This window comes from Oryctolagus cuniculus, chromosome 15, assembly GCF_051225735.1.
Source record: "Oryctolagus cuniculus isolate XC-2025 breed Fujian yellow rabbit chromosome 15, ASM5122573v1, whole genome shotgun sequence".
Lineage (NCBI taxonomy): Eukaryota > Metazoa > Chordata > Mammalia > Lagomorpha > Leporidae > Oryctolagus > Oryctolagus cuniculus.
In genome coordinates, this window is record NC_142881.1 from 86,383,036 (window position 1) to 86,396,972 (window position 13,937).

At 41.9% G+C, this 13,937-nt stretch overlaps 1 protein-coding gene across 5 annotated transcripts in view; it reads right to left on the bottom strand.

The window, feature by feature from the left end:
- PARG (poly(ADP-ribose) glycohydrolase) overlaps positions 1-13,937 on the bottom strand; it is a 124,032-nt gene that overhangs the window by 102,417 nt on the left and 7,678 nt on the right. For all 5 annotated transcript variants that reach the window (XM_008269836.5, XM_089314178.1, XM_008269835.5 and 2 more), the window contains 5 exons: positions 13,280-13,346; positions 11,409-12,392; positions 10,320-10,503; positions 2,597-2,719; positions 2,401-2,484 (listed from right to left, as the gene is read on the bottom strand). In XM_008269836.5, the coding sequence (XP_008268058.3) occupies positions 2,401-2,484; positions 2,597-2,719; positions 10,320-10,503; positions 11,409-12,392; positions 13,280-13,317 (1,413 nt within the window). In that variant the 5' untranslated portion in view covers positions 13,318-13,346. The remainder of the gene's footprint in view (positions 1-2,400; positions 2,485-2,596; positions 2,720-10,319; positions 10,504-11,408; positions 12,393-13,279; positions 13,347-13,937) is intronic.

The following is a 13,937-nucleotide window of genomic DNA, read 5'->3' on the forward strand; positions in this document are numbered from 1 at the left end:
GGGGTGTCCTGTTAACTTGTCTGTCATGGGGGTTTCACCAGTACACCCAAATGTCAACACTCATCAAATTACATGCTTCAAAAGGATGTACTTTCTTCTACATATATTCCTCAAAACTGGTAAGGAAAAACATTTTAAATAGTCTTTGCACTCTACTAAAGTAATTTATTAAAAGTATGAAAATAGTGAATTAGAATTCACTAATGACATTTTATAATTAGTATTAACTACTAATATTTACTTTTACATCAGCCTTTAAGTTTCAAAATGAGGTCTTCTATCATTAGAAAAACCGGATGCTTCTCCGTAGTCTTAGTGACCAACCACTGAGAGACTTCTTTGAAGTTTCCTAATTCATGTTAAGTACAAAGAAGTCCCTTCTGGGCAAATTATCAGGCACATTGTTTATAGAAACATTATTGTGCAAATCAACTTTTGAGGACGCTGTTCCTTTTTTAAACTTTGGATGTCTCTAATCCCTCATGGCCTATAAATAGCAAAGAAGAGCATTATATTGAATCAGAGGGACTTAATGTCTCCCCCTTCCTCTCTCGTAGCATTCTTCCAGCGAAGGAAACAATTACCATAAGCAGGCAGAGAAAATCTCTATGGATTACTGTGCTCTGATGAATTTATCCGAAGATAAACAAGAAAGGGGAATTCAGATTAGAGCAATTACCCCTTTCTAAAGTAATCATGGAACACTAAAGAACTGCTAGACAGGTGAGCAGACCGTGTAACCTAGAATACACTATGATCATTGCTTATTTTTGAAAAAAAAAAAAAAAAGAAAACTTATTAAAAAATAGCTCTGGACATAAAAGTCCATAAAGAATCTAACACGGTGATTCTTTGAATGGTGTTCCAGGATAGCCTGCTCCTGCGTTTGAGTTTAAAAATTTCCATTTTTGCATACAAAGGCCAAGTGACAATACAAATATTTCTGTGCAAAAAAGGGAAAACTGATTAAAAAATTGTTTTCACTGTGGTAAAAAATCAAATGATGGTTCGCCATGATTAAAATGGAAAACCCGATCAACTGATATAGCTATTTAAGCACTACAGTTATTAGAAATTTATATTTAGCTTTATATTTGTACATATTTAATTAACATTATTAAAAGTAAGTAAATCCTGGCAGATCTTAAAAAGTTTTCCATTTAAAAGGAATCTATTTGAAAAAAGTCATATGGCATTGAGAAATATTTTCCCTAAGGAATAAAATTTTCAAAATATACTATGGATGATAACTGAATGAATGTTTTTCATGTAAATAAAGAAAAACCTGGGATGCAAAGAAATATACAGAAAATTTAAGAATAATTTGAAAGTATAAATGAAAAACATAATAAAACTATAAACAACAAAATAAATGTCTAACAAAAATAAGACCTATTTTCATGGAAGTACAGAAAATTCTGTCATTATGTATATTTATAAAAACATTAAAAGTTGGAGCTGGCACTGTGACATAGTGGGCTAAGCCTCTGCCTGTGGCACCAGAATCCCATATGGGCACCAGCTTGGACCTGGCTGCTCCTCTTGTGATCCAGCTCTCTGCTTATAGCCTAAGGCAGTGGAAGACTGTCCAAGTACTTGGGACCCTAGTACCCACATAGGAAACCCAGAAGAAGCTTCTGACTCCAGATTGGCCCAGTTATGGCCATTACAGCCATTTGGGGAGTGGCCATGTCCACTCCCATTTCCAACACAAGACAGACCTTTCTGTTTCTCCCTCTCCCTGTCTGTAACTCTGCCTCTAAAATAAATAAATAAAATTTTGAAAAAAAAATTTAAAAAGTTTCCATGGCTATAGAATGCTCCTCTCCTAAATATATATATGTAAATATAATCACTTATATTTATATATACTGATATATATTAAATCACTGATATTTTAGATATTAGAAAGTCTAATGCTTGCCATTAGTTGCACATGAAACATTTAAAAAAACAAATTATTGCCAAAATGTTAAGACTAATAAATAAATTAACAGCATTAAAAAATAGAATATGTAATGTGTATTTTAATCATTAGGAAACTCAAGATTCCTTTGGGCAAATATTGCTGAAGTCATAATAATTCTTTCTTGATTTACTTTTAAAGGCATTTCAGAAACGTGATAATTTTAAAGCAGAAAATAAAAGAGAAACCTGAACTGAAGGAAATTGGATGGGGAATCCAGAAACAGAGGTCTTATTTCTGGTTGTCCAAATTATATGGTGTGGCTTCAGGCAAGTCATTTGCAACTCTCAATTTTTACACTCATTTTTCTGGAGAGGCAGTGGAAACCAGGAAGGTTCTAAGGAGCTTTCTTAGTGTCAGGAATCCAACTCTTTGCATATAAAGATCGCTGCTACCTGAGTCTGTTATAAGATGAGAATGGTACAGGAACCTACCTTTAGGTTTTGAGGTCGTGAGAATTTGTTGAGAAGTGCAGTCTGAATGAGCTCCCATCGACTCCCTGCTGTTCGCTCCCCATTCTTTTAGGAAAAAAAAATTCATGAAGCAATTACTCAAATTCTTTTGCACAATAAATGCAAGTAAGTATTACACCATCTCTCAGATGAAAAAAAACCTCAGTTTTGTTCTCACCTCATCTTCCACAGGGTAGAGGTTTTGTTCAGAACAAGGCATTTTAACATGCTTGTTATCCCACAAATCTTTATAATGTGTTGGAAACGGTTTAGGAACTTCTCCTGCTCTCAAGAGATCTACCTGAAATAGAGGGTAAACAGGAGAATTGTAAGTGTGAACAAACCAAGCGTACCTTCTGTAAAACAACACTAAGAAGGGAGCCAAAGCAAGGCTACAAAACAGACGCCAGCTCCCAGGCAAGAAATCGCAGTTCTCTTCAGCACTGCCACTTCTCACCTCCCTTCCATCAGCTTTCAAGTCACCACACTCTACTCTGAACATCTATTCCTGTCCTACCTAGGCCCTGCCAGGCCTCTGTCATTCTTTGTGGAATTTGTCAACAGCCTTCTACTCCTCTCCCTAACTCCAACTGCTTCCATATACATTCACCACTTCCCCTACCCCAAACCCCATCCCCGTGAAAAACTCTTAATATCTGCCTTGAAATTGCATTAACTTTCTAAGTATTCCCAGCCTTCTAATCCTATAATGCTTACACTGATTCCAAATGTCATTGTTTTTCACATACTCTATTCCCCACATACTATTTATTCTAGATAAGCCAGCAGACTTATTCCTTATACATAGCAAATCCACTTTCATGCCTGTATGCTTGTATATACACCATCTCTCTTTCTCTCCCTCTCATTTTTTTTTTAAGATTTTATTTATTTTACTTGAAAGAGTTACACAGAGAGAGAAGGAGAGGCAGAGAGAGACAGAGAGGTCTTCCATCCACTGGTTCACTCCCCAATTGGCTGCAATGGCTGGAGCTGCGCTGATCTTAAGCCAGGAGCCAGGAGCTTCTTCCAGGTCTCCCACATGGGTGCAAGGGCCCAAGGACTTGAGCTATCTTCCACTGCTTTCCCAGGCCATAGCAGAGAGCTGGATCAGAAGTGGAGTAGCCGGGACTCGAACTGGCGCCCCTATGGGGTGCTGGCACTGCAGGCAGCAGCTTTACAGGCTATGCCACAGTGCTGGCCCCTCTCTCCCTTTTTAAACACCAGTCCTACCAATTGCCATATCCCTACAGTCTCTTTGGTTAATCCTCTGCTCTCACCTTCACTTCTATGAGGTCTTCAGAAACCTTCCTAGGAGACTATTTCCCTTGTTTTATTAATCATTATTGTACTAGAACACATCCACGTTTCATATCCTCACTAGGCACTGAATTTCTTGGGAATAACAATATTAGAGAACAGAGCTTGGTGCAGCTGTTAAGTTGCCACTTGGGACACCTGCATCCCACATTGGAGGGCTTGGTTCAAGTCCCAGCTCCTCTGATGAAAGAATTTTAATTAAAAAAATAAAAATAAATTAATAACTTAAAAATTAGCTATGTTAACAGAGCTGGGCCAATCTGGAGTCAGAAGCTTCTTCTGGGTCTCCTATGTGGGTACCAGGGCCCCAAGAACCTGGCATATGTGTATTTATAAGTACAAATGTGATGTAAACATACACTACTACTGTAACAACCTTACATAAATGTTTGAGGACGCAGCATATAATTAAAACCATAAAAGTTTTGTTTTGCCTATTCACATGCAAAGAATCATAATGTGGTTTTCTCTGTGTGGTCTCTTTCGTCTAATGTTTTCAAAACTCATCCATGTGGTATATGTATCAGCAACTCACTGCTGTGCATTAAATATGTATTACCACATAAATAAACTAAAGATTTCAATCTTACTAGGCTACGGATGAGGGGTTCACATGTTACAAGAACCTATTCTATACACATTGAATTCATCCAGCGGGCTTAAGGAAGACCTCCTTGAGGAATTGGCAACTGAAGAAAGTTCTAAAGAATCAAAAGAAGTTAACTGGGCAAAGAGGGAAAAACAAGGTTGTTTCTCAAAAAGGGAATGGCTTATGAAAAGGAAGACTGTTAAACATCAGTTTTAGAAAATCACCTGCAACTTACAAGAAAAACATTTGCAGTCCCTCTGTATGGGTCACCATTAAAACCACAGGGTAAATGAGACCACCCACAGAGCGACAGTGAGAGCAGAAAGGACCTCAGTCCCTGAGGAGCTCCAACAACACTTAGTGGTCACATATGGAAGAAGAGCCTAAAAGGAACATAAGAACATGGCGTCATGTCAGCCCAAGGCTGAAAATATTCCAGGAAGGAAGGAAAGGTCTAGAGTCAAATGTGCCTGAGTCAGCCATTCTGCTGAAAGTATTTTCACCTCCTTATGCTGGCCAAGACAACACTGTAAACATGCTCTGTGTCATATGGGGAAAACAACAGCACCAGTCGATATGCTTGCATGCAAGTGCTGGTGTGTATGCCAGTGTTCACAGACAAGCAAGTGCTGAGTGTCATGCCCATGAAATTTCAGATCACCTGACATCTCTAACACTAAATACTGGCTTCATTTTATTACTTCAAATTCTGTAACTATTAGTATCTGGTGTCCCAGGAATACAACAAAGGATTGTTTATTAAGTAACTAGTAATTATATACATATGGGGCTGGCACTGTGACATAGTGGGTAAAGCCACCACCTACAGCACCGGCACTCCACATGGGTGCCAGTTCAAGTCCTGGCTGCTCCACTGCCGATCTAGCTCTCTGCTGTGGCCTGGGAAAGCAGTAGAAGATGGCCCAAGTGCTTGGGCCCCTGCACCTGCAGGGGAGACCCGGAAGAAGCTTCTGGCTCCTGGCTTCGGATAGGCCCAGCTCCAACCATTGCAGCCAACAAAGGAGTGAACCAGCAGATGGAAAATCTCTCTCTCTCTCTCTGCCTCTCCTTTTCTCTCTGTGTAACTCTGACTTTCAAATAAATAAATAAATCTTTAAAAAAATTACATACATATCACATTATTATATTCAGAGTCTAGGAGAAGAACAAGAGGATTATTAAACTCTGGGAACTGGCTAAGAGAGACTTAGGTTTTTCTGAGTTACATACTTTCACGTAACTGCTGCATTTTTTCCAGGGATGCTGTACTACTTTCATAATAAATAATATTTTATTTTTCTTTTAACTCAAAGGCCTTTGAGTCTCCAAAAAATAGTAATTATACAGATTAAATACTAATAGCATAGGATGCTTTTGAGCTTTCTTTGTGGGAATGGAAAAGTGAGGAAGGAGAAAAGTTAAAATATAATTTAACTCTCTCAATCTTCTTTCCAAATCTTCACCATTCTTAACAGCTCAGCCAGCCAAAGAAATGTAATTTTACACACATTACCAGCTCCTCCACTTCCTTCATTACCTATATGTAAAATTTACCATTTCCCATTAATTTTAATTTAAAAAAAAATGCAACCTAGGCCGGCGCCGCGGCTCACTAGGCTAATCCTCCGCCTAGTGGCGCCGGCACACCGGGTTCTAGTCCCGGTCGGGGCGCCGGATTCTGTCCCGGTTGCCCCTCTTCCAGGCCAGCTCTCTGCTGTGGCCCGGGAGTGCAGTGGAGGATGGCCCAGGTGCTTGGGCCCTGCACCCCATGGGAGACCAGGAAAAGCACCTGGCTCCTGGCTCCTGCCATCAGATCAGCGCGGTGCGCCGGCCGCAGCGCGCCGGCCGCGGCGGCCATTGGAGGGTGAACCAACGGCAAAGGAAGACCTTTCTCTCTGTCTCTCTCTCTCACTGTCCACTCTGCCTGTCAAAAAAAAAAAAAAAAAAAAAAAAAAAAAAAAAGCAACCTTCTCTTTTCTTTCCTTTAGCCCCATAATTATTACCCTATGTCAGGGATTGTCAAACTTTTTGTGGGAGAACTCTTTTCTTCTTCTGAGAAATCTGTTAAGAAATCTTTTTTCCGTGTGATGCAAATTTGAAATTAAGAGTTAGAGATGACAGCTAAAGTGTACACCAATCTATTATTTAATTTATGCTTACAGCTTTTACTCAATATCAAAAAAACTCCTGGGGCAGGTATTTGCCTAGTTGTTAATATGTCCACATTCCATTGTATAAAACTTGGATTTGAGTCTCAGTTCTGTGCTCAATTCCAGCTTCTCGATAACATGTACCTTGGCACACAGCAGGTCATGAGTGAAGTATGTGGGTCCCTGGCACCCACACAGGAGACTTGGATTGAATTCCTGGCTCCCGGCTTAGCCCTCACCCAGCCCCAGTCATTGAGGCATTTGGGGAGTGAACCAGCATATAGAAGCTCTGGCTGTCTCCATCCCTATGCCACTCAAATAATAAAAAGAGAAAGAGAAAAAGAAAATTCCGACTCCCACACCTAAGTGCAAATGGTAACATTTTTTAAACTGTTATTTTGACATTTAAGTAAATTCTTAAATGTTAAGCAGCAGTAGTAAGAGTTATCCTGGCAAAATCTGCTTGTTAAAATATGGTATTAAGCATCTTCAAATGTTGAATGTACTTGTTAGTTTTTCAGTTATAAAAATGTAATTTAGAAAATAAACTTAAGTTACACTTCAAAAGAACCCCTGGAGCACCTCCACGCCGCACATGTGTTACCAGTATCTCCTTTCTGAGGGCCACATTACTGCTCCTTGCTTGGATGAGCAAAACCTCCTCCTTCCCTCCCATGCAACCATCGGACTGATCTTGCTGTCACACAACCATCGCCAACTCTGGGTCCTGACACCTGAAGCTATCTGAGATACGGATCCCATTCACTTTTCAAGTCTTCTCTTCCATCATCCTTCACCAAAATTCTAAATTGTAAGCAACATGACTGTTTCCACTTCTAAAAAAAACAGGCTTCAATACATAGCCTTGTCTCAGAAAGCTCACATATCTGTCTGGAATTCTCTTAACTTCCTAACCCCACCTCAGAAATTTCTACTCATCTTTAAGAGCTCAGCTCAAGCCCACAACCCTGGTCAGTATCATTTCCATCTCTAAATATGCTACAGATTTCGAATTTCAAAATCTTTGGTCACATCTAGACCAAGCTATATGATAAATGAGATGTCTTGATTGTTCAGTCTCTGTGAAATCTAGAGTGACTAAAACTGAGATGAAGATTTGAAACTGTCTAATGAGCAATGCACTTTCCAACACTGGATTATGGTAATGATTGCACAGTTCAGCAGAATGATTAAGTATACAGAGTTAAGTACATAAAATGGGTTAGCTTGGTTGGTGTTGTGATACAGCAGGTAAAGCACCTCTCTATGATACCAGCATCCCACATGGGTGCTGGTTTGAGTCCCAGATGCTCCATTTCCTATCCAGCTCCATGCTAATGGCCTGAGAAAGTAGCAGAAGACAGCCCAAATGCTTGGAGCCCTGCACCCATCTGGGAGACGTGGATGAAGCTCCAGGCCCAGTGCCAGACATTGTGACCATCTTGGGAGTGAACCAGTGGATGGAAGAACTCCCCCCTTCCTGTAACTCTTTCAAATAAATAAATAAATCTTTTTAAAAAATAGGTTGGGCCGGCGCCGCGGCTCACTAGGCTAATCCTCCGCCTAGCGGCGCCGGCACACCGGGTTCTAGTCCCGGTCGGGGCACTGGATTCTGTCCCGGTTGCCCCTCTTCCAGGCCAGCCCTCTGCTGTGGCCAGGGAGTGCAGTGGAGGATGGCCCAGGTGCTTGGGCCCTGCACCCCATGGGAGACCAGGAAAAGCACCTGGCTCCTGGCTCCTGCCATCGGATCAGCGCGGTGCGCCGGCCGCAGCGCGCCGGCCGCGGCGGCCATTGGAGGGTGAACCAACGGCAAAAGGAAGAACTTTCTCTCTGTCTCTCTCTCTCACTGTCCACTCTGCCTGTCAAAAAAAAAAAAAAAAAAAAAAAAAAGGATAAAAAATAGGTTAACTTTATGTACCTCAGAAAAGTCACTTTTAAAAAAGAAAAACAGAACCTACAGAAAGTACAAGAGGGATGAGAATGAGAGGTTACTGCTGAGCAGATTCACAACATTTTGAATGTACTTAATGCCACTGAATTGCACACTTAAAAATTGATGAAACAGAAAATTTTACATATGTATATTTCAGCATAAAAAAAGGAGGGGCCGGCGCCGTGGCTCAATAGGCTAATCCTCCACCTTGCGGCGCCGGCACACCGGGTTCTAGTCCCGGTCGGGGCGCCGGATTCTGTCCCGGTTGCCCCTCTTCCAGGCCAGCTCTCTGCTATGGCCAGGGAGTGCAGTGGAGGATGGCCCAGGTGCTTGGGCCCTGCACCCCATGGGAGACCAGGAAAAAGCACCTGGCTCCTGGCTCCTGCCATCGGATCAGCGCGGTGCGCCGGCTGCAGCGGCGGCCATTGGAGGGTGAACCAACGGCAAAAGGAAGACCTTTCTCTCTCTGTCTCTCTCTCACTGTCCACTCTGCCTGTCAAAAATAAAAAAAAATAAAAAAAAAAAAAAAAAAAAAAAAAAAGGAGGGGACAGCACTGTGCGTAGCGGCTAAAGCTGCTGTCTGCAATGCTGGTATTCCATATGGGTGCCGGTTCAAGTCCTGGCTGCTCCACTTCTGATCCAGTTCTCTGCTATGGCCTGGGAGAGCAGCAGAAGATGGCCCAAGTGCTTGGGACCCTGTACCTGCTTGGGAGGCCCAGCTCCGGCCGTTGTGGCCATTTGGGGAGTGAACCAGCAGATAGAGGACCTCTTTCTCTGCCTCTGCCTTTCTGTAACTCTTCCTTTCAAATAAATACCTAAATCTTTAAAAAGAAAATAAACAAACAAACAAAAAAAAGGAGGCGTGGGCATTTAGCATAGTGGTTAAGATGTCCAGCTTCCATGTAAGACTGCCTGGGTTTGGGTGGGTGTTGCGTCACAGCAGTTTAAGCCTCTGCTCAGGACTCCCGCATCCCATAACCCAGGGCAGATTTGAGTCTCAGCTACTGACCTTCTGATGCAGCTTCCAGCTACTGTATTCTCAGAGGCAGCAGACGATGGTTCCAATGCTTGGGGCCCTGCCTCCCAGACAGAGTTCCAGGCTCATGGTTTCAGCCTGGCTCAGCCCAGGCTGTTGCAGGCATTTGGGAATGAATCAATGGATGGGAGATCCTTCTCTCTCTATTGTTCTTTCAAGTAGATGAAAACAGATAACCATTTAAAAAACCTGATAAAGAGTGCCTGAGTTTGATTCCTAGCTCTGGCTCTTGATTTCTAGCTTCCTGCTAATGAGACCCTGGGAGGCAACAGTGATGGCTCAAGTAATTAGGTTCCTGATACCCCCATGAGAGACCTGGACTACATTTCTGGTTCCTGACCCTGGCCCTTGTCCAGAACTGGCTACTGTGTGCATTTAGGATATGAACCAAGAGTTATCTTTCACTGCCTAGTGAAAAAGAGAAAAAAGTAAAAAAGGAAAATGAGATTGGATTCAGACATGTTGTGTTTGAGATACCAGGGAGATAGTCAAAATGACATACAGGAGAATCTAAAGCTCAGAAAACATGGCAAAAGAGGAGAATGACTTAAGGGTACTGAACCACAAACACAACCTTGAGTTTTAGCGACTAAAACACACCTAACATGTGTTGGGAGCTCAAAAATATGAGGTTTCTTAAAAATGAAAAATTGAATTTCATCACCAGTTGACAATGATTCACCTTGCTGATTTGTCAGGTACTGTATTAAAGAATAAGCTATCATTTATCTCTCCATTCCATAGACAGCTCAGTATTTTATATACGCAGTAGAAAGAACCTTCTGTGCGCTGGTCTAGTGTTCACTTCAATAAAAATCATAACAATCCAGGATTTGCAGGCCTCTCTCCTCACAGGGAAGAGGTGATACCCACCCGCACAGTTACTGTGTGATTGGCAGACGGTCTCAAGGGGGGCAGCCGGATCCCACACCGAGGCAATCTTCTCATTTCCTCCATAGGCGTTCCAAGCCACTTCTTATCTGGAGAAAGGTGAGGTGGCATGTATTTAGGGGTCTTCCTTTCTGTTCTTTGATGTTTCATTTCACATTGTTCTTTTCTAAGGTCGAGACAGTCACAAATTATTCACTGTTGCATTTCCCTGGGATACATAAGTACAAAACTTACCCAGAACATTACTGTTTAAGTGCACCAATCTTCTCTCACTTTAGTTGTTTCATTTTTACAATCAAGCATTATAAAGCTTACGTTAAAACCCAAGAATATTATTTTCAACAGTCTGAGGAAAGAATTTCCAAATATATATATATAAATGACCTTCTGAAAACAGAACTGAGGTATGGTTCACAGAATCTGCTACATCTAGGGTCCCTTCAGAGTAATTTTCAGTGAAGTAAACTTACTATCACAGAAACTACTGAGTGGGTTTTAAGATTCCATATGCAAAAATATCAGATTATGAGCTTTATACAGTAAGACACAAGTGGATTTAAATCCCAGCATTACCACCGACAAGCTACATTTCAACTGTAACCATAGCAAGTCTGTTTTCCATTTCTAAAGTGAGTACATTACAACTTGCAAAGCTCCGGCCGTTGCAGCCAACTGGGGAGTGAACCAGCAGATGGAAGACCTCTCTGTCTGTCTCTGCCTCTCCTTCTCTCTCTGTGTTACTCTTTCAAATAAATAAATAAATCTTTAAAAATAAAAGTTAAAAAAAGAGGAATTATTATCAAATAATTTTCGTGTTCTAATAATTCCCATAATTCCAGAAGGAAGTTCATGAAACTACGGATCTGATTTACAGTATTTTTTTCGCTTGTTTTCTGTTTCTGATATTTTTAGAATTTGAACTTTGACATCTAGGTTTACACTTAACATACATAGTTAAGAAGGAACAACTATGTCTTTGCTTTACTATAAATCTTAACTTTGTTAAACCCTCTTACAGAATCATAAAACATACTACACCATTGGAGAGACAGCCCTGATGGGAAACATTACCTTCTGTCCTCTGCTTTGGGCATTCTCATGAAGTGGTCTGTGATTTTAGAATCCTTCTTCCCATGTTGTTTGGAATTTCTGCATTCCACATTCAGGCTAGAAGTGTTTCCAAGTAGCTTGGCATTCAAATCATTCATTCCTGCATGGCTCTCTCCTTCAAACTGGAAATGCGATCTACCTTCACCTCCCTTAGCAGAACACCGCTTCCTGAACTCTGCGTCGGCTTCTTTAGCTTGGAACCTTGGAAGTTTAATAGCTGTCTGGGAGGAGCGGCCATCTTCTTGTTCATCAAAGCCGGGACTCGTCTCTTCCTCCGCTTCCGAGTCTTGACAACTGTTTTTGGAGTTATCTACATCCATGGGTGAGTCAGGTTCACTTTCCTTTTCAAATGGAGGAGAACTTCCCAGGCTCCCCTCTCGTGTGCTCAGTCTGTTGTCACTGCTCAGTCCAGTACCAGCATCCTCAGAGCCGACGTCTGACAACGGGCTCTCTGGCACCACGTCTGCTTCTTCCTGCTGACAACCTGCACAGCCTTCCATGCAACAGCAAGACTTGCCGCACTTCTGGTGGCTTCTGGCTTCTCCGGCCTGCTCGTCTTCTGTAGTCTGCTTTGCATTTGCAAGCTTTACAGGTGTCAAAAATTGTTGATTATCTCTATCTTCGTCGTCGTCTGTGTCACTGGGATCCTCAGTTTGGGGTGACTGCTCCGTGTTAGCATTACTGAACTGCTCTGATAGCAGAGTGACTGTGGGAGGCTCACCGTCCAAATGCTGCTCCGTCTGTTTGCCTTCATGCTGCCACTTACACACAGCTGCAGTCTGCTGCTGGTTCAGATACTGTGTACTTTTCTCAACAGCTGGTTTATCAAGACTTCGCTGAGAAACATTTTCCAATTTTTCCAAGTTATGTTGGTAAAAGTTATCTTTTTGTACAGAACTCATCATGGATTCTATACTTGTATTGTTGTTTTCTTTACTATGCAAACTATAAGAGAAAAGAAAGAACTAAAGGTAACTTGTGATAAAGTCATTTATCTGACCACACTGCACCATCTCACAGCAATAGCTGTACTCCTTGTGGTTCCCTGAGCACACAGTATGCTGTTTCCCGACTCCGCCTTTGTGCGTGCGCTGTGATGCCCTTCCCCGAGCTGTGTCCCCTGCAAACGCCTGCCTTTCCTTCAAGTCTTAAACCTAAATCTCACTCACTCCTCACACAGCCTCATGGCCCACAGGTTAAAAAAAGGCCATCATTGGTTTCCTTTTTAAGCAACCACCACTGCACCTTGCTCATGCCTTTACTGCTGCACTTCTCACACCAAGCAGCAATTGCAATGTTCTTATGTCTCTCTCGAGTGCTACACTACCGCTAACTTAAAGACAGGCACAGACAGCTTAGTAGGCTAAGCCTCCGCCTGCAGAACCAGCATCCCATATGGGTTCTGGTTCTGTCCTGGCTGCTCCACTTCAATCTAGCTCTCTGCTATGGCAGAGAGGATGGCCCAAGTGCTTGGGCCCCTGCACCCACATGGTAGACCTGGAAGAAGCTCCAGCTGTTGTGGCCATTTGGGGAATAAACCAGCAGATGGAAGACTTTTCTCTCTGTCTCTCCCTCTCTCTGCCTGTAACTCTATCTCTCAAATAAATAAATAAAACCTTAAAAAAAAGACAGGCGTTGTTGCTCTTTCATCTCTGTATCTCAAGTATCAAAAGGGTCCCTGAAACACAGGAGATTCTAAAAAAATTACTGAGCAAATGAATTAGATGAAGAAAAATAGGAAAGCAAAACAAGAGACAGAAAACACTATGAGGTAAGATAAAGCATCCCATGTATTATGCTGTACATTTTTCTATATAAGCAAGTTTCTATACCTCTCTGGTTCAGCTGTCTTGATTCCTTTGGTGTCCATCCAACTGGTAATGGTCTTCTGTTTGAAAACTATAAAAAAGAATAATTAGTGTACATGCATTTGTCCCTTCAAATTAAAAAAAAAAATATATATAGGTATATTCTGTGGTTAAACAAATATAATTCCTTTAACCCAAGCAGTTAAGAATTAAGATGGGAACACAAATATTACTACTTATTGGGGCTGGCACTGTGGTATAGAAGGCTAAGACTCTGCCTGCAGTGCCAGCATCCCATATGGGCACTGGTTTGAATCCTGGTTGCTCCACTTTGGATCCAGCTCCCTGCTAAGGCACCTGGGAAAAAGATGGCCCAAGTCCTTGGGCCCCTGCACTCACATGGGAGATTGGGAAGAAGCTCCTGGCTCCTGGTTTCAGATAAGCCCAACTCCAGCCATTGCAGCCATCTGGGGAGTGAACCAGCAAATGAAAGCGACCTCTGTGTGTGTATGTGTGTGTGTAACTTTCAAATAAGTAAATAAATAAATCTTAAAAAAAAAGTTAGTACTTCGGGCACAGGGCAGAAAGTGGCTGACACACAAAAGAGATGGAATGGCCTAATAGATGAGAGCACAGGCTCTGAAACAAGAGCACCTGGATCCAAATCGCAGCTCTCCCATGG